General features: G+C 46.2%; 1 protein-coding gene across 2 annotated transcripts in view; it reads left to right on the top strand.

Annotated features, from left to right (window-relative positions):
- The window catches only part of ZNF507 (zinc finger protein 507), a 374,177-nt gene that overhangs the window by 285,793 nt on the left and 67,757 nt on the right, over positions 1-20,627 (top strand). The window contains exon 5 of one of the 2 annotated variants that reach the window (XM_069635452.1): positions 4,204-4,308. The exons of the other annotated variant lie outside the window; for it this stretch is intronic. Coding sequence (XP_069491553.1) covers positions 4,204-4,308 — 105 coding nt within the window. The remainder of the gene's footprint in view (positions 1-4,203; positions 4,309-20,627) is intronic. 2 annotated transcript variants of the gene reach the window in all.

Below are 20,627 nucleotides of genomic sequence, written 5' to 3'. Positions count from 1 at the left end.
AGAGGTAGCAGTATATGTGGTTTTGATCTAATGCTGACTAAGGAAGGCTTTAACAGATCCTTTGACCTTTGTGAAAACACTGGGAGCAAAGCTGAGGAATGAAGGCATGACTTTAAACTGGTGCTTGCCTCCCAGAGTCCCAATCGACAGTAACTTGGGGACCGGAGTCCAAAAAGATGTGTGCACGAGTGCTTCTTGAAGGTCCAGATAACACAGCAAATACCACTTTTGTAGAGCCAACAAGATCTGAGCAGGCATCACCATCTTTAACGTCTCTTTGGGAAGGTAGGAGTTGGAACCAGACACATTGAAGAATGTCCTGGTTTGGAATTTTGAATGCTCAGGAATCCTTCTTCTTAACCACCTCTCTGAGCAACCTCATTCACCACCCACATTTGCAGTAGTTTGTTGAGCTCCTATCAGAAATGGAATGAAAGTAGTTGGGCTGAGTTGAAGAAAGGGAGTCTGAATCGCTCTGTAAATCATAAATGAGCCAAAGCTCCTGAGTATTGTGCTCACGGCTCCTTTGAAGATTGAAGCGCCTCGTCACATTGGAGTATGATGGTCCTTAGGATGCTTAACATCAATCATTTTTACACATTCTTTAGAAAAATTAGTCTGTATTAAATTGTTGTACTCAATGTGAATGACAGTGATTGGTGGAAGAGGGCACTAGGGAACTGGCTGCCAAATTTCAACAATGGTTTGATGAAGCCACAGACAAGAGTTTTGGATGAAGTGAAGTGGTGCCAGTCATGGTGTACATCCAGACGTAGTACCCAATCACCATGCAGCATTATCATTCCGTCCTACTCACCACCAGCCCTCAATTTCATGTGATCACAGCCTAGATTTATTAAAGTGGCCCCTGGCAGTTTCAGAGGGGGGTGGGTGGGTTGATTAACTACAAAACATTATGGAGTTTACAAGCTTCAGGGCCAAACATTTTCGGAGCATATCTTTTCAGGATGGACCTGAGTTCCTGAATTGAAGCACAACAGGGCCAACACTTCATGGGCAATAGGCTTCTGGTAGCAGTATATTATTTAGATACTTAAAGGATTTCCTACAAGACAAACTAGTTCTTGAGATGATGGAGTGAATTTAATTTGGTGGTTTGCAAGCCTGGGGTGCATTGTACATTTCAAAAGGAACCAGAGACTGAGGAACAAGACGCAGTTTAGCATCTGGAGAATGGATGCGGGACGGAAAATCTTGTCACTCACTAACATGAAAAAGAATAAAGGTGCCACTGAAGCTGGCAAGCTACATATAGCACCCAAAACAAATGGAAAGTGTAGTAAAATAACAAATTGGGCTACCGGATTGACTGCTTCTTTAATAACTGACACATTTAGGACACACAGAGCCTTCTAAACGGCTTATATAGAGGTTCCCAGAGCTGAAGGTTCATGCCTGTCCTTTCCTCTTTATCGCACAGAATATTTATTTCATTCAGCAAAGCTTTGACCTTCACAAAAGCCCAACAAAATCTGGAGAACATATTACTGGGAGAGGCACCACGAGTTCCTGTCTAGGAAGGGTTTGGCAAAGCAACTAAGACATTGTCTCTCGCAATACTGTGTTGATGAAAAGAAACATACCATCCTAACAAGTGCATAGTGGTCACTGAATGATCATGACATTTTAGGACCAATCCTTGGCTCCACCAAGTCAATTGAGAAGAGACTCATGCTTTTTGCAGCCTTCCTTTTTTGAGCACAGAATGTGTGTTTTCCACAAGGAATACTGGGGGGCATGCATACTCCTCCTGCACAGGCACTGCCCTTTAAAGAGTAATGCCCACTTTGGAGGGAAAAGGACCTGATATTTGGTTGAGTTCTCCTAGGCAGGGCCTTTGTTGAGGGGCCCCTTTCCTGACCACCATCACCTTTCCTTTAAGGCATAGTAATTTACAACAGGTCTAGCAGTGCAATTTGGAGGACACAACCAGAATGATTTACACTGGGCCACAGCAAGCTGAAATCTTAGACAAATTTCCATCCTCTTACACGTTGGAGCACGACCTCACAGTGAAGGAAGAATAGGCACAATGCCTGCAAGCACATGTTTCATAAGGGTTAAAAAGGCAACCGTTATGCCAACCAACTACCCTGCACCCCCCTTGCAAGGCACCACTCAGTAAGTGGCCATTGATCCTTAAGCTCTGGAACAATAACTTACCAGGATTGAAGAGTGCATAGAACAAGGAGCAGAAGACACAAAGGCACAGTGAACACATTCACAATGTTTCGCTGTGCTACGAACATTCTAGGCACTGATGCCACAAGGAGAGGGGGCTGTACACAGAAAGCAGGCTGATGTCCAGCTATGTGGCTCGACCCGACCGCAGCTCACTCCCCTAGAGAGTATATACCAAGACAGTAAGCATTGGGGTGAGGTTCCAAGCTACATGCCAACTGACTGCTTGGTGGTTGAGCGGTCCAAGCTGATTGCATGTTGGGGTTCCTGGTTTGCAAAAATACAGGATTGCATGGTCTTTGAGTAAATGTTGCCACACAGAGGGCTCTATTAAATACGGTGTTTACATTGTGAAAGATGGATAGGTTTGTATGTAGAGGTAAGTAACTCCAGTGTAGAAAATCTCCGGTTTGGCCAACTGTAGGAAAAGGTCAATTGAAGCCTTAAATAAGATTACTAGTGAGGGGGCAGGAGGGTGTAAATTATTGCTACTATAATGGTACCAGGGATGGGCATGGTCGTTTGTGTGGCATTCTGATCCTCCCCAATGTAAAGGATGAATCCAATGTCTTTGTCAATGCCAATGTTGAAGAGGGACTATTGTGTTCAGGATCACTCCAGTCACCTTTTGAAGAGGAGCGGAGCAGAGTAGGCTGTAAAACCCATCTAGTATCTTCATCTGTTTGAGATTACTGAAAACCATGCCACAGGTCCAGCAGTGATCAGCGGCTGTACTTCCTGCAGGTGGTAGAACAGCTGTTCAAGGATCTTTGATCTAGGACTTCTGTGGAGCCACAGGAGGCAAAGTGATGCTTGAGAACTATTGCTGCATGTAGGGTCCTGTGCAAAATGGGCAGTCTGTTGGAAGCACAGCTTTTTTGTCGGAAAGACAGACTGGCTTCATTGGGTCCACTTCAGGTAGGGAAATTACTCATCAGATTGCCTAAATTCACTTTGGGCGATTTGTAGTCTGTCATAACTGTGTACGTTTAGCAGCCGCAGGTTTCCGATTTTGTGTTACCAGTGCAGTCATCGTCCAGTGCTTTTTCCTCTTCCTGTCCAGTCAGCCGAGGAAATGGGCAGTATGTTTTCCATTGGGCAGAGCACACAAGGCTGGGCTTGTGCTGTCTCTGCCAGATTAGGGGAAGAGAACACCAGGTTTGGTCTTTTCCTGGTAGATGTAAATCCAGTGCTACCGGTGCCAGTGCAGAGCATCACTTTTCCGGAGGATTTTGGAAGGTTGCAGATTCTGGCAGGATGTTTTTATGTCTTTCTGTGAGACTGCCATCGTTGTCTGTGCTTCGATACTCATTCCAACAAGATAAGAGTGGCCCTCCACTTTTATTGAGAATTAGCACTGGAGAGGGCACCTGACCTGCGCTTATGGGGTTACCATTGCTGGGCTTTCGCAGGCAATTTACTGGGCTTTCTCTCAGGTGTAGATTGGGTTTAAGTCCCAACCTCTTTCACAAACTGGACCTAGCAAATGTAGTCTTTGCTCCAAGAGGCACACATGCATGACCACATACAGCTACGTGTGTATCCTATTCAATAATTAGTAGGGACAATGATTGGCCATTGGACTAGAATCACACAAAAGTATGACAATAACTGGTGGAGGTCAAACGGCAAACTGCGAGAAGACCTGAACAGTGCAAAAAAGGTTCATATGGTATATTCTGTCCACTGGAGCTTTGAGCCTTTCTAGGCTGCCCATTTTTATCGAACTCTTGAGGATTCATCCAAAAAAGGTTGGGTAAAACAGTTAGGAAACAGTCCAAAATATAGGGCCTTTTCTCCACAATGGCAGGTAAAACTTCAGCAGCACACATTGGCACAATTTCTTTCCAAGATTTACTTTTGAATTTAAAAACAAATAGCACACTCGGCAAGCTCCCAATTTAGATCTCACTTTCAACCGCAGGACTGTTTAAACCATACTTTCTGCAGACCTGCATAGAAAGATCCACCTGGATGTCATCTCTATATTTGTTTTTTCAGATGTCGAGTGTGCGACTTTGCCACAACAAACATGAATAGTTTAAAGTGTCACATGAAGCGCCATCCCCAGGAGCACCAGGCAGTGCAGCTTATGGAACAGTACAAGTATGTAAGAATTAACATTTAGCCATTTACTGTACATTCCTTGTTTGTAATTATGATTTTCTCTTCCATTTCGCGTACCTTTTCCAGTTGAAGCTCTTTGTAGATTTGCAGGGAAATATTGCCTGCCAAATGCCCTGCAGTAAAGTGATCTGACAGTTCAATAATTTGGCAATACGTCTTTTCTGTAGCCATTGTGCCTGGTATAAGGGTACATTATCTAATACAACTTCTGTAGAAACTTTAACCCTGTCCTTCATATAACTTTAAAATGTATTGTGCCTGTGTTTTATTTTTTTTTCCTCAATTTGAAGTGTTATTCTATAATTCTGTTGTCTGTTCCTTAGACTTTTGTGGGTTCTTTTATGTCATAATTTCCACCCCTTCCCCCCCACCACTCAATGATCCGCCTGCACCTAGTTTGTTGCACCCTAGTTTAATTCTCTAGTCTTCCAAATCCAGTCGATGTCATCCAACTCAAATGGTAATATCATTTTCACCATGAGTTTTAAATTGCTCTTGCATAGAGTAAGTTGTTTAATTGAAATATCATTTTTGCTACCCATTCATTAAGCTAATTTTCAGTGCTTGAATGTCAAAGATATTACTCTATTTGTGTAATTACTAAGGGCACTTTCTACTCCCTTCAGAGGGTTTAATACCCTAACATCTATATTGAATATTTCCCTAGTAATTTGCAGTCGCAGTTTTTAAATGACAACCTTTTCACATAGATATGGTTTCGCTGATCCCCCCTTCTCAGTTAATATCTTAACTACTTTATATTCAATGTTTTACCAACAGAATATCCAGTCATCTTTATTGACCGTTATTTATGTATCATTCCACATGTTTGTTTATTTGGTTTAATGTGCATGAGCTTTTTGTTACTCTTTTGCTCTTTCTCTGAATTTCAGGGAGAAGTTATTTAAACAAATAAACGCTCTTTCCAAGCTACAAACATTCGAGCAGTGATTAGATTGCAAATATTATATAATATCACTTTAATTTATTGAAACGTGTGTAAAGCGCTGCACGTCCAAAGTTCTAAGATCGCTAACACACAACCAACAAAACACACAAACATAATACCAAATCATAAGAGTATTAGCAGAACAGTAATCAGAAAGCAGCTGAGTTTACAAATAATCCTAAAAGTAATACAAGCATAAATATTCCAGGTAAAATCTATAAATCCTTCTTCAAATCAACAACCAGTCTCAAGGATGAAAAGCCCTTTGGCAAATATTGACACATACGCCAAAAATACTATTAATTCTGTGTATTTTTCTATATATTGTGTATTTTTTATACTGAAATGATTTTGTAAAGTTTATGTATAACCAACTCAAATAAAGGATTATTACTCCAAAATGTGGCTAATAACTAATCCTGTAACCCACAAGAACACAATCCCTGGGAACGCCAGTCATCCAGCTCAAAACCATGACAGTAACTTTATTACGAAGTGCCTCCATGAGTTCTTTCCCTGCTGTCTTCTCTATTTTGGTAATAATAGTGTGTCTTCAAATCATAAGGAGTGCTGTTAGGGCCTTATCCCTTATCACCGGCTTCTGAGATTTACCCAGCCTCGGGTTCTGAGTAACGACAGGAATAGTCTTACAATTAACTGGTTGGGGGAAAAAGGTTGGAATCAAGGATTGTGGTCGCTCTCCAGTTAAAAAATGATAGCTTGTAGCATAGCATGTGGATCAGATGTATCTTCGAGCCCCTGACAACCAGTTCCTCTTTCGGATATTTGCGAGGAATGGGCCACTCTATCTGGATTTTGGTTAGTTTAACAGAAATTGTCCTAATGTTTCCAGCTTTTGTGATATACACTTGTCCAGCGAGTTCACCCATATGCAAAAGTCTGAAAATGTATTACACTGATTAAGCTCATGGGTTATGTTAGTCTTAACTCGCAGCCACTGTGCACAGGTAATATGCTCCTTATGAAGCGTATACTCCTCCTGAGTTCCCCCAGGCCCTGGTATAGGCTGGGGAGGAAGGTGTATCGGACGGTGTATTGTTAGCTCTTGAGTACCCTTCTACACCCTTTCCCCAAAAGACTGTGTGGCCCTCGGAAAGAGCATTGAGCCGTAGGTACTTCCCGATTTAATTTCAGTGCTATTCTTCAAATGGAACAATGGAGGATATCTTAGCTTTTATTGTTGAACCCAGAGAAAACAGGTGCTTGGCACACACAACCGCTCACGTTGCATTTTTTTCATCTCAATTCAGAATTCCCCATCTCTGCCGCTTATGAAGCGAGGAACTTGGGAGTGATGATGCATTGCAAACCACAATTTAATGCTGTAGCTAGACAATGCCTCGTCCTACTAAAAAACCCCAAGAAAATCTTTCCTTTTTACTAAAGTTTTCCCAAAATTGCACTGCATCTCCACTATCATTCTTTCCGGGCTTGACTATGCTAACAGTCTGTATCTATACACCCATCTTTCTTACTTGCGTCTGCTGCTCTAACTCACTAGCATGGGGTCATTGTGATGGATTGCTATTTGGTGTAGAAAACCTGGCCTTTTTGATTTTTATTAATCTAATAAAATGATACAGGTAATTCTATCTCTAGAAGGGTAATCTGCCAATCATGTTCCCCTTTCATAGCTCCTTGCCAAAAACAGAGTGTGTCCTGTGCCCTGCTGCATCAGTATCCTGATCAGCTTCTGCTCTGCCAGTGGCACAGTTGAGGTTCAGAGGTCACAGGTTCCCATTTGACAACTGCATTGACAGCCAATTTTCTACAGAACAGGGGCTGCATTTGAAAAATGCACCCCTTTACTAAAGCCCTATACTTATGAGTTTAATGTTCTGGTTGCAAATGCATCTTGAAATAGAAGACATACCGGAGTTATGGTATTTCTCATAGTTATTACATCTGCAGCCATTTGATATCACATATGTCAGCCCTGTGAGCCTAGCTCGTGAAAGGATTGTGTATTTTTTCCAGGCGCAGCTGTCCTCGCCGCTGCTGGCAGGACTGTAGCCTTGGGGATTGCCCCTTTGATCCTTTGTGAAGGCAGGTAACACCCTCCCCATAGACAACCACTCCACTGGAAGCTGTCCTTGCTACAGGAATCAAATGATGTACCTGTTGTCAAGAGGAGTAGCATCACACTAGGGAGCTGCATAACCAAAGGCATTTAATGCTATTAACAAGGGACTGTGAGGGGCTAGTGGTGACAGAGGGTGCTCTTTGCAGCTTGAGGAAGGTTCCACAATGTTGTTTCTCTCTGCCTCTTTCCTTCCTATCCCCTCAATTTCCTTTAGCACAAAGAACTTTGGGTGTGATGTCAGAAGGCAAAGTACACTTAAAGAGCAGGGATTGGAACCCTACAGCAGGATAGCTTTAATCCAGTTGCCTGTGAGCATTTGCCTTTAAAAGTAGTCTCCCCTCTCCTTTGATTTACTTTGAACAAACACTTAAGGGCACGTTCATTGCACCTGTTCTTTAAGTTTCTGTTCGTTCATTGATGATTCCACTGATCTAATTTTTTTTGGAAGTTAGCCTCTGATAGTTTTCTTTTTAGACCATTATATTTATGCTACAGCTTTTATGATTCTGTTTTCCTTTTGAAATTACTTCTACTATTAAATCTTTAATATTTGTACCCTTGTTCATCATATAGTTTTCTTTTGATCTCTCATAGCTCATATGCTTATTTATTGTATGGTATTTATGCATATCAGTATTAGATATTTGATCATGTGGTTCATATCTGCTATGAATACCGATTTGCTCCTTCTATTCTGTCCTCTCTTCCTTTAAAGATTTGCATCTCTGGAATGAATGCTCTGCTGTTTCGCCTCTTCTACCGCTTATCTTTCCTCTTCTCTTCCTACTCCACCTGATTCTTTTATCTTTTGGGCATTGGACCAACTTCAAATGGAGTGTGTCCTCCCACGTATTCCTCATCTTTTGATATTTCCTTTCCAGCTTCAGCTGCTTCGGAAAATATTTTCCTTGAAAGAGGGTCCTGTGTGCTGTTCTCGTCAACTCGATGTCCTTTGAGGGCCTCCGTGCAACGTCATCACCAGTAGTAGCACGCGCACTGCCCGTTGGCTTCAGTTCTGTTTTTCCGACAAAGCTTTTGCTTTCAGAGATTTACTTGAGATTGATGAGTGATCCCGTCACTCTTTGTCTAAGAAGGCAAAGAAAAGACATCATAGAGCTCCTTACAACATCAAGTGATTCCTCACCTGAGAGAATTACATGGCCATCTAAATCTGACTCACCGGCTAAGTGGGATGCGTTTCGGAGAGAGACGATTAAGATTTTCGAGAAGGAAGGCTGACCTCCTTGAAAGAAAAGCTATGCCCCTGTTGCTCTGCATAAAGAAAAAGGGAAGTCGACAGGTAAACCCCGAGAACTCTTGAGTGCGGGACACAAAAATTCTCATCGGGAGCCGAGAAATCATTGAGGACGAAGGTTTCATTGAAGAAAAAGAAGTAAAAAACTTAGACAGTAACAGGGTCAATTTCATCTACGCCTTCGGCATCAGAGCCATCGACGCCTTTATCGAAAAAACTTGGATGCAAGGGTCTAAAACTACAACGTCATTGGCCTTGAAGCCGTTATCAACAACTTCAACGCCGCCTTCTGACGACAATACGCAACCTTTTGGCCTACAATATGGTACTCCAAATGTACCAGACAAATTAATATCAGAGAGGTCTACAATTAAAGATGTATATGAAAATCTTCAGACCGCCAGTGGTGTGGCTACATCACCTGAGTTAGAGTTTGGGAAACCACATCCTTCCAAACATTCTGATAACTCATATAGGCATTTAGGTAGCAAAGTAGTTGAGTGTTCAGGATGGAGTAGGCCTACTCCTCCTTTTTGCGCAAGATGTTTTAACTGATATACTGTACCACAGTCCACAGAAAGATCGCTTCTCCTGCATGGGGTCTGGCATGGATTCACATTTTCATGAATATTCCTCGTCGGGCTGGGAATCCTTGGTAAAAGAAAAAATATTTAATTTCTAAACTGTCTTTCTCCGAACAACCGAGCTCAGGGTGATACTGCCCTCAACCTAAGCCCATCCTCAGGCAGCCATCTTCAGATTTTTACCGCACGTTCAAGTGTTGGGCGTCCTCGTGCTTTCCTTTTTGAGCTTTTTGAGAGTTAAACTCTATTTTCCCAGTGTCTGTAGTGCTTGCACCCAACGCATAAGGAGGATGATTGTGCTTTTTGCCGTGGCTTCTCGAAGCGCACGTTGAGGGACCGACATCAACGGCTAGAAGCCTGGCTGCAGGCCAAGTCTGCTGCACCGGGTGGCACCCAAGGGCATGCCTCTCCCAGATCCGGGAAAACTGAGTGGGCTTCTAAGTCCTTTGAGGGTGCCCCAACCGTGGGGCCCGAACACAAGGCCAAGCACTGCAAGTCTGCTTCTGTCGGGGTCACCACTGCTGCGGGTCGCGCGGCTGTAAGGGCGTGCCCATCTATGTCGATCTCCAGTCAACGCTCTGGTTTCTCCTCCAAGAGAAAGTCGGAAAACCTAGGTAAGCTACGGTACGGTGTCCGGCCTACCTGTAGCAGAGAAGGTCAAAGGGTCGGATCCGGTCCTGAAGGAGAAGGCCAAACAGGAGAAGACCTCTGATTCGGCCGTGAAGGGCAAGTCCAGGAGCCCAGCCTCACGGTGAAGGCCCAGGTGCACCAGGAGAAACCTTCACCCTCCCTCAAGTCTGGTGGTGGCATCGCTTTCAAAGGCCGTAGGGGCGGACTCTTAGAGAGGCGATGGCAAGGGTGACTGTTCCTCTCAGGAAGGAGGCTTTGAACATGCCCTCTGATAAGACTCTGGAGAAGAGGATGCTGGACCTCAGCCCGAGACTGACCCCTCTGGACCTGAAGAAAGGGGCAGGGCATGGAAGGTCTGCAGGGAACAGACATTTCTTTGGCTGAAGATGAGGACAAGGTCATTTCCGTCCATACCGTCCAGGAGGGTGATGATGACAACGACTGAGGTACCAGGGACTCGCCTCACGACGATGGCGACGACTACCAAGTTACCGCTGATGGAGGCGATGACTAGGGGCCCAGACCCTTCCCCTACATCCCAGAGGCCGCCTAGAGACTTTGCACTGGATATTATCTCAGCCCTCAACTCGTTGGTGTACGAGTTACAGAGAAGGATACCAGCGATTCCGCCACCTGCCCCTCCCGCGGCAACCGTGCCGGTCGCCCCGTTGCCACCGGAGGAACCACCAACCAAGAAGAGGAGACACCTGATGCCTCCAGGCCACGCTTCTCCACCCCAAGGGAGACTGAATCGATCATGGCGATGACTGGCACGGATGAGGACTGCGGGATGGGGGACATCCCGTCGCCTCAGCCCCGAGCCTCTCCTCGGACGAGTTAGGATCGTTCCACACGAGGATCTCCTGAGCATCAGAGCTTTTCCAGCTCATGCCGGAGGAAAAGAAGGATGGTTTCTTGTATCAGCGCTGAGAGGCGAAGAGGAAGACCATCCTCTTGGTTCCTCTACTGGACAATTTTTTAGATAAAGGGCTGACTATGATGAAGAAACCTGCCACAGCCCCAGTGAAGAGAGACCGGCTGGAGAAGTAGTACAGGGTGCTAGACTCTGCACCCAAGTGCCTGCGGTCTCCACCGTCACCTGACTCGGTGGTCTCAGCGGCCACCAGGAAGAAATCGTCAGACTCTGGTCAGCGAGGGGAAGAAATTTGACTAGATGGGTAGGAAGGTTATCTACTCTGCGATGACCACGATCAAGGCTGCCAACGCCCTTGCCATCGTAGCCAGATATGACTGGGAGCTGTGGTTTAAGCTAGCTCCTCTCCTGGACTTCCTCCCCGACGACAAGCGGGTTGAGGCCTTGGAACTCCTGCAAGAAGGCAAGGTGGCTTTGTATCATGCTATCATGGTGGCCATGGACATTGCGGAAACTGGGTTCCGCCAGATGGGGAACGGCGTCTGCCTTCATCGTTCTGGCTGGCTCAGGGCCACCAATTTTTAGGCAGGAGGTCCAGACAAGGCTTTTGGACATACACTTTGATGGGGACAACCTGTTCGGAAAAGCGGTGGATGAATCCCTCCAGGCCATCGAGGCGGACACAGAAACGGCACGGGCCTGAGGCACTCTACAACACCGAAGGCAGTCCTTTTGTTCCTCAGCAGGGAAGTCCAGCTGATCTTCGAGGGATTTCAGCGGGGCTCTACCTCTTACCGCCAGCCCCCACACTCCTCGACCCAGGAAGCAAACAAGGCCCGCTCCATGGACTTTGGGTGCAGTCGCTTTCATTGGGACCTCCAAACAGGACTGAACCGACTAGGATGTCTGACCCCCCCACCCGTGCATCCCGGTGGGAGGCCAGCTGGCGAACTTGGTCAGCGTGTGGAAGACCATCTCCACCGACAGTTATGTGCTGGACTCTCTTGCCCACCGACACACACTAGAGTTCCAAAGAAAGTGTCCCTGAGAAAATCACGTCCATCAGCTGCTGCTGGGGGTGCAGGCCATGTTAAGGAAAGGGGCGATGGAGCTGGTTCCAAAGCGGCTACGGCGCTCCGGAGTTTACTCGAGGTACTTCCTCGTAGGAAAGAAGACCAGGGGCTGGAGGCCCATCCTCAACCTACGACGACTGAACAAATACATAAGATCCCAGAAGTTCAGGAGGGTCACTCTTCAACACGTGCTCGGACAACTGGAAGAGGGAGATTTTCTGTCATTGTTGGACCTGGAGGATGCGTACTTCCACATCCCCTTCCACAAAGGACACCGCATGTTCCTGCGCTTTGTCGTTCAAGGAAAGCATTACCAATTCAAGGCCCTTCCTTTCAGACTGAAGTCGGCACCCAGAGTTTTCACCAAGTGCCTTGCTCCGATGGCGTCCCATCTATGACTGCAAGGGAACCACGTCTACCCTTACTTGGGAAGACTTGCTCATCGGGCCAGATCAAGAGACATCCCCGTCGACCACCTGGCAAGAATCGCCAGACTGACGGATCTGGGGTTCTCAATGAATTATGCCAAATCCTGCTCGACACCATCGCAGGACGCTCTGTTCCTGGAATCCTGGCTCAACACCGTGTTGTGCCTGGCGGTACCGTTGGAGGAGAGGAAAGCGGCCATCTTGGGAAAGGTGCAACAGCTTTTGACACTGAAGATCGCCACAGTGAGGGTCATAAAGTCTCTTCTCGGCATGATGTTGCCATTCATTTACCTCATTTGACTCTGCAGGTTGCCGATGCTCCTGCCACAGGAGTTCGACGCCCGTTGGGTCCAGATGTCTGGATGCTTCCATGACTGGATCGCGCTCGACAAGGAGGTCCGTCGGGCGATAAGGTGGTGGGGCATGCGCTCCAATCTGTCCAAAGGTATGGATTTCCAGACCCACCCATACCAGGAGACGATCGCGACAGATGATTCCCTGGAAGGATGGGGAGCCCACACCGGCCGTCTTCACGCCAGAGGCCTGTGGTTACCGGAGGAGAACACGTTCTACATCAACGTATTGGAACTACGGGCGGTCTTTTGAGCCTTCAGGTCATTTCTGCCATCCCTCAAGGGCAAGGTGGTGAGGGTCTTCACGGACAATACCACTGCAATGTTTTACATCCAGAAACAAGGGGGCACCACCAGATCCGCACTGCTCTCCAAGGAGGTGCAGGACTTATGGCACTGGGCAGTCGCCCAGGAGATATTCCTCGTTCCGTTTCACCTGGCAGGAGAAAAAAAGTCGGCGACTCCCTCAGCAGGGAGCTATGCTCTTGCCACAAGTGGGAGCTTCGACCGGATCAAGTGGACTACCTTTTCCTCAAATGGGGCAATCCCCAAATGGATCTGTTGGCGACAAACACCAAGTGCCGGAGGGTCGCCAGCAGGTTCCCCCAGCTGGGGAGCATGGGGGACGCATTTTCATTCCCTTTGGAAGTCCTGTTTCTGTATGCGTTCCCTCCATTGCCGTTGCTTCTTCGAGTCATTCAATTTAGCCGGTGCCGGATGAACCTCATTGCACCAGCGTGGCCGAGACAGATATGCATGTCGGTGTCACTGCCAGATCTTCTCACCAGGGAAGGAGGCGCCATTCTTCACCACAACCCGGGGTCTCTGAAACGAAAGGCCTGGCTACTGCAGCATTAGAGTTTGGTAGCTACGATCTTCCAGCGGACTGCAAAGAGATTCTCGCCAACCACAGGGCGTAGTCTGCTTTGAAATGCTACGACCACAAATGGAAGCGCTTTGCAATTTGGTGCCGTTCTCAAAAGATCAACCCTCTGCGGGTCACGGCCCCTCAGGTATTTACTGTTGGCTAAATGGGGACTTGCTCATGCCTCACTAAGGTTCATCTGGTGGCTAGCTTTCGCTACACCAGCTTTCCGGGACGGTCTTCTATGGTCGCGCCGTCTGGTTATTGAGTTCGTCTAAGGACTGTTCCGCTTGTTCCTGCCAGTGAAGGCCCTGGCGTGGGAGCTCAATGTGATGCTGACTAGGCTTATGGGGGGCCCCATTGGGACCTATGCATACACCTCTGCTCAAGTTTGTCATGGAAGGCCGCTTTCCTGGTTGCCATCACCTCTGCGAGATGAGTAGGTGAGATCCAGGCCCTGTCATGCAAGCGGTCTTAGTTGACTTTTCACAAGACAATGGTGGTGCTGCGGACGCACCCCTCCTTCATGCCCAAGAATTCCATCAGAATTCCACTTCAACAAACCCTTGGTGTTACCTGTGTTTTTTCAGACGCCTTTGTCGCCAGCTGAAAGGATTTTGCGCTTGCTGGATGTGGCTTGAGCGCTGAAGATTTATGTGGCCCGCACAAAGATTTTCCGGATAACTTCTTAACTTTTTGTAACTTTGGTCATGTGAAGGCCCTTTCCAAGGCTTCCATTTCCAGGTGGCTCTCCGGCTGTATCACCCACTGTCACTGATTGGCCAACCGACCACTGCCTGGCCAATCCGAAAGCCTATTCCACCAGAGCGATCACTGCTACAAAGGCGTTCCGGTTTGGTGTGCCCCTACTGGACATCTGCAGGGCTGCTATGTGGAGGTCGGCGCACACCTTCATGAAATTCTGCTGCGTCGACAAGGATTCCAGGGAGGAGTCCAAAGTCAGCCAAGCAGTGCAGCACAACCTGTTTGCTTGAAGGTGAGCCTGGTGAGGAGGTAAGGGATTGCTTCTGTTAAGCCTTGCCACCTCCTGTGGTTGTGCATGTGTGTACTGCTATGTATTCTTTATTCATGAGGATATGAATCCATGCCAGACCCCATGCTGTAGTAGAAGCAAGTTACTTACCTGTAACTGTTTTTCTCCAGCATGGGTCTGGCATTGATTCACATGCAAACCCTCCCGCCTACCCCTCTGAGGCTCATCTCTTGGTCCTACCTCCACTTTACTTGCTGCCAAATCTGAAGATGGCTGCCTGAGGAGGGGCTTAGGTAAAGGGCAGTCATTGGCTGAGGGCAGTGTGACCCAGAGCGCAGTGATTAGTTGTTAAGAGAAAGACAGTTCAGAAATGAAACTGAAACAGATTTTTCTTTTAACGAGGATTCCCAGCCTGACTGGGAATATTCATGAGAATGTGAATCAGTGCCAGACCCATGCTGGAGAACAGTTACAGGTAAGTAACTTGTTCATCTTGCCTTTTAATATTGTTCTCCAGAAAAGGATCAAAACAAATTGGGAAACTCCAGAAACTATTTCTGCAGTTAACAAACTTTTCTAAGAAGTACAGATTGTCCTGCAGTGACCCCAATTTCTTGACTAAATATCCTACGCTGGAAAGTCTAGTTGTAGAAGCAGCAACGTCCACTAAAAGTCGGTATACCCCACTATTCTGCCAGACGGGGACAACAAGCGTTTAGACGCTTGGGCGCGGAAGATCTTTACAGCAGGGAACATGGCATTGAAGTCTGCAAATGCCTCTTGTGCCTTGTCAAAATTCATGTTCAGCCTGTGGGATGGCGTAGCAATGGCGGCTGAACACATTCCCAAAGGGGAGGAAAGGGATGACTTCCTGGCTATCATTAAAGTTGGTAAAGAGGCAATGTGTAAGTGCCTACAGTCGTGTCTTGATACTGCAGATAGCATTAGCAGGTCCATGGCGACAAGTACTGTGCTAATCAGATTTGCGTGGTTGAGAAAGTCTAGGTTTGCACCGGATGTGCCATCCAGGCTTCTCAATATGCCCTTTGACGGCTCGAGGTGAGGGCTCAGCACATTCTGCAGATGGATGGTCACAAAATTCCAGAGTGCCCAGCGTCTTCCAGCCTTTGGCTTTTTGAGGTTGCTTAGCCTCATGGCAACCTGCATTTTCCTGCTGCCAGAGGCTCACCTGAGAATTGGATCTCTCCAATGGGCTCTCAGGAGTTGATGGTCCCAATTCTCAAACCTTCTTTAGGTTCCGAGTCGCACAGGGACTTCTCTGGTGGGCCTGTCAGGAAAACATTCTGAAGAGAGAACCAGAACCCTTTTGGCAACCATGGCCGGAGAGAACAGTAGTTACGGGCCCCTTACTCACGTGGCGGGCAGCACATGCCAACAATCTGACAATTTGTAGTTGTTGGTCTCCATCGGAGTCCAAACTACTACATACCTGAAATATTAGAGCATAGGTGTATTATTGGCATGCCTAGTTCGGTAGTTTGTTCTCTGTCCTCCCCCGCCCCTTCACTCCCCACTCTCAATTACCACTTGCACTATCCGACAAGCCGCTATGCATGCACTTGCACTAGCTGAAATGCCTTGGCCTAGTAGGCTAGTTTTTGTTAAGATCATTCATGAATCTTCAAGGCCTAATAATGATGACTGTATTCCCTTGTTCCTGTCCCACCTTGAAGCGCTTTGAAGTACTTCTTATGCATAAGCACCTTACAAATTTACAATGACACTGTCAATCATTTGGAGCTGAGGTCAATCAGACTAACACTGAAGGCCTTTCTGCCCTCTGTATGGGGAAAGAATGTCCTAATAATGACTGACAACACAGTGGCCATATACTAGCTCAACAGAGAGGCAATGCAGCTCTGGTTCTGAGCAATTCTAGAAGGAATCTCCCTATCGGCCGTTCACCTAGGAGAGGAGAAAACGGCGACGAGCACTCTGAGCAGGCAGAGCACAGTCTGCCACGAGTGTGAGCTAGCTCTAGAAGTCCTTCAAGAGATCTTCACCCTTTGGGGAACCCCTCAAGTGGATCTGTTCAAGACCATTGTCAACAAGAAGTGCAAACAGTTCTGCTCCATGGAATTTCCCCAAAGAGCTCTAGGGTGCGTAGTGGACTGGGAGTTTCCACTCCTGTACCAGTTTCCTCAAGCCTTGTCATTCCTCACATGATCAGGAGGTTGATCCTAATTGATCGGGGTTGGGCCAGTAAGACGTTGGTACCCAGACATTCTGGAATGTCTATCTGCCCACCAATGTCTTCTGCGAGAGGAGGGTCGAGTTCTCCATCCAGAGGTCAAAACACTCAACCTTCATGCATCATGCATGGTTACTGGGAGATTGAGATATAAGGATTGGGGCCTCCTGGATGATGTAATGGAGATTTTGCTTTCGGCCAGAAGGCCAGCAACAAATTCCTTGCCTTTGAACAAATTCAGCAGCTGGTGCAGGGAAAGGTGTGGACCCTTTTCAATACGATACACACATGGTGTTCTGTTACACTTAGCGAATCTGGGTTCCAGGTTGGAACCGTAAAGGGTTATCTGGCTGCGCTTTCAATCTTCAAGTGCTCCTAGGAGGTAAATTCCTATTTTAAAATCCCATTAATCGTACACTTTCTTAAGGGACTCAGTAATGTGTTTCCACCTACTCCTTTTCAGGTTCCTGTATGGGATTTAAATCTTGTACTAAAATTTGTAACGTGTATTCTATTTGAACCTCTGCATTCATGTCCCTTAAGATTGTTAACATTAAAACATTTTCCTATTAGCAATAATATCAGCCTGCAGGGTCAGCGAGTTGCAGGCACTTTCTTATAAACCTCAATACCTGTATTCTATGAGGACAAAGTGGTTCTTAAAGTGAGACCTTCTTTTCTGCCAAAGATAGTCTCCGACTTCGTTTGTGTCAAAAAATAATTTTACCAACTTTTTACCTGCCTCCTCATCCTGGAAAGGAGGAGGAGAGGTTGCGTAGACTGGACCAAAAAAGGGCTCTCAGTTTTTATATTTCACAAATGTCTAAAATTTGCCAGGATTATCAATTATTTATCGGTTATACAGCTTGTAAATTAGGTTTGGAAGTAACAAAATAGACCCTATTCAGATGGATTATTCTGGCTATTTGGGAAGGTTATAGATTAGCTGGTAAATATCCTCTGGAGGGTCCGAGGGCCCGTTCGACAAGAGGCATGGCAACATCTTCTGCAATTAAGAACATCTGTGCGGCAGTCACCTGTTCCACCACCCATACTTTTGTAAAATATTGCTCTCTGGACACAACTTCCACTCAGGAAGGATTTGGAAAGGCTGTCCTTCATTCGGTCCATGATGACCTTTAAGGACAGATTTAAATTCGTACTCCAGCCACCAAGACAGATACTGCTTTGGGAGTCTATCAAAAGATGAGCAATACATGGGAGGACACAATTCATTCGAAGAACAAGTTACTTACCAGTGGTAAAATTCTTTCATTTGGATGTTCCTCCCACATATTCCTCATCGTCCCTCCCAGCATACAACACTGTAGAAATGTGTTTTTACACTTTACACTCTTTTAAGAGTCTACTACAGACTAATGCGGTTGCTAGTAATTTCTCTAAAAAAGGGGGAAAATAGAACTGAAGCCAACGGGCGCTGCACGTACTACATATACTGGTGATGACGTCGGACGGAGGCCATCGAGGGACATAGTCAATGAGACCAGCGCACCGCGCCCTGTCAATTTCTTTTACAAAGCAGCTGAAGCTGGAAAGGAAATAACAAAAGACGAGGAATACGCAGGAGGAACATCCATTCGAAAGAACGTTACCACGGGTAAGTAACATGTTAATCTAGACAGTTTGTTTAAATGCACTAGGTGACCATGGGTAACCTTGCCCCCTGCATACGTGCCACAGGATTATCAGACTCCAAGGAGGAGTTAGAGCTCCACATAAAACATCCTCGGGTATCAACATGGTCAGAAGATAGATTCTCCAATCTTTTGGACAAGAACAAATCCGTAGGGGATTTTTTCAACACGCTACCTCCTAAGAGAAAGGTGGACCCTCTCTTTGAGGTTGCAACAAAAGTGTTTAAAACAGTACCTCAACCAATAAAGGAGATCCAGGTACAGGAGAGCGTAGCGGAGGAAGAAGATAAGTACTCAGATTATTGAAGGAGGATGGTAATGCAAAGATTAATTCTGATGGTAGAATCATTGCAAGGGCTACAATTCTAAAAAGACACGCTTGGCTGAGCGGCTCTTGGTGCAAACCTGAAATGCAGGTCAACCTCCTGGACAAACCAGTGGAGCATGACTGTCTTTTCTGTACAGCAAAGGACGAAGCATGACACCCTTAAACGCCTAAACCCCATTTCAGGGAGAACCCATCCACAGAGGGGACATTTTGGAAGCAAGCATGGCCCTTTCGGACACAGTCATACAATGCAACACGTCGGGCCAACAACACACACAACATGGTAGCTCTACTTTCCAGGGAAGCTAAACTCTGGGAGAAGGTGGTTACTCTGCTTGCTACATCCCTGCAGGGGTAGAGCAGGTGGCAAAGGGCAAGCCTCTAGAGATGGGCACAGCCCCCCGCCAATAAGACCGCCCAGTAATAGTCCTATCCAATGCGACAGCAGTAGGTTGCATATTGGCTTAAACCCAACATGGGAGAGGATAACATCAGACGAGTGGGTCCTAAGTACAGTAAGGGAAGGGTATTGCATTGAGCTACTGACAAAACCATGCAATCATCAAACCAGAAAGAGAACTCCCTCCCTCCCCCGCCCCCAAACACCTTAAGGTTTGGCTGGAGGAGATAAGAGAATTCTTACGAAATGGAGCAATAGGAGAAGTACCAACAAATCGGAGAAACGGAGGAATATTCTCTGGTACCCAAAAAAGACAAAACTATGAGACCAGTTTTAGATCCAAGACCAGCAAGCAAATATATCAAAACATAAAACTTCAGGATGACAACCATACAGGAGGTCATACCCCTACTAAAAGAGGGAATTTCCATGAAAACACTGCATTCGTGAAATGCATATGCAGTTTCATATTTCAATGTTCCAGAGGCACCGAAAATACTTCAGATTCAAAATACTAAACGGCCATTACCATTTCAAGGTACTCCCTTTTGGAATTGCATCAGACCCTTGTTTATTTACCAAGGTTCTTGTAGGGGTTGCTGTACATTTATGCCGCAAGGCCATACCAGCATACCCCTACCTAGAGAACGGAGTAATAACAGGGAGGGATGCACAGGAGTGTCCACTCCGCACCCAGCAAACCGTACACTTGTTACACAGCCTAGGTTTCTGTCACCAAGAAGGCATAGTCTCACACCGAGCAGTGAAGAGATTTTCCTGTGGCGCAGTCATAAACACTCAAACAGCCACATCATACCCACAACCATTCAGAGTGCAGGCTTTGCAAGCACTCCTGCCCCTTTTCAAGTTAGGTCAGATTCTATATGTCAGAAAGGTTATGAGACTGCTACCAATAATGGCATCCTGCATATTCATTATATGTCATGCATGCCTCAGAATGCAAACAATACAAAAGTGGCTTGTGGAGCAATGTTAACAAAAAACAGGTCAGTGGGACGATCTAGTGATCATTTCGCTAACACTAAACGAAAGTCTTGGTTGTCAACAAGCAACATAAGAATCGGAAGACCTTTCATTTATTTCTCAACAGCCACAAATAACAATATCGGACACATAACTGGCAGTATGGGGGGCACATTGCTTACACCTCACTGCCTAGGCGAAATGGACAGCAAGACAAAAAAACATACCACGTAAACGGGTTAAAACCTCTGCTGATAAAGATGCCTTTGCTCTGCTTTCTTTCCAAAATGTTCTAAAGGAAAGATCATCATACAGACACAACGCCTGCAATGTTTTCTCTATCTCGACAAACAGGGTGGAACTCACTCAAAACAACTGTTCGCTCTGGAAAAAAACATTTGGCACTAGTGCATACAGAGGCAAAAATCCATACAAGCACGGCATGTCGGAGGGGTTCACAAGTGTCTGCCAGACTTGCTCAGCAAGGTCCTAATACCAGAACACGAGTGGTAACTCAATACCAATACCTTCAAACAAATATTTGTGACATGGGGTCACCCAGCAGTAGCCCTATTTGCAACAAAAGAAAAAAAAATTCCAAATTATGCAT

The sequence above is a fragment of the Ambystoma mexicanum genome, chromosome 1q (genome assembly GCF_040938575.1).
Source record: "Ambystoma mexicanum isolate Mex_15411 chromosome 1q, UKY_AmexF1_1, whole genome shotgun sequence".
NCBI lineage: Eukaryota > Metazoa > Chordata > Amphibia > Caudata > Ambystomatidae > Ambystoma > Ambystoma mexicanum.
The sequence above is the reverse complement of the archived record's forward strand: the minus strand, read 5'-3'. Positions and strand labels throughout refer to the sequence as shown.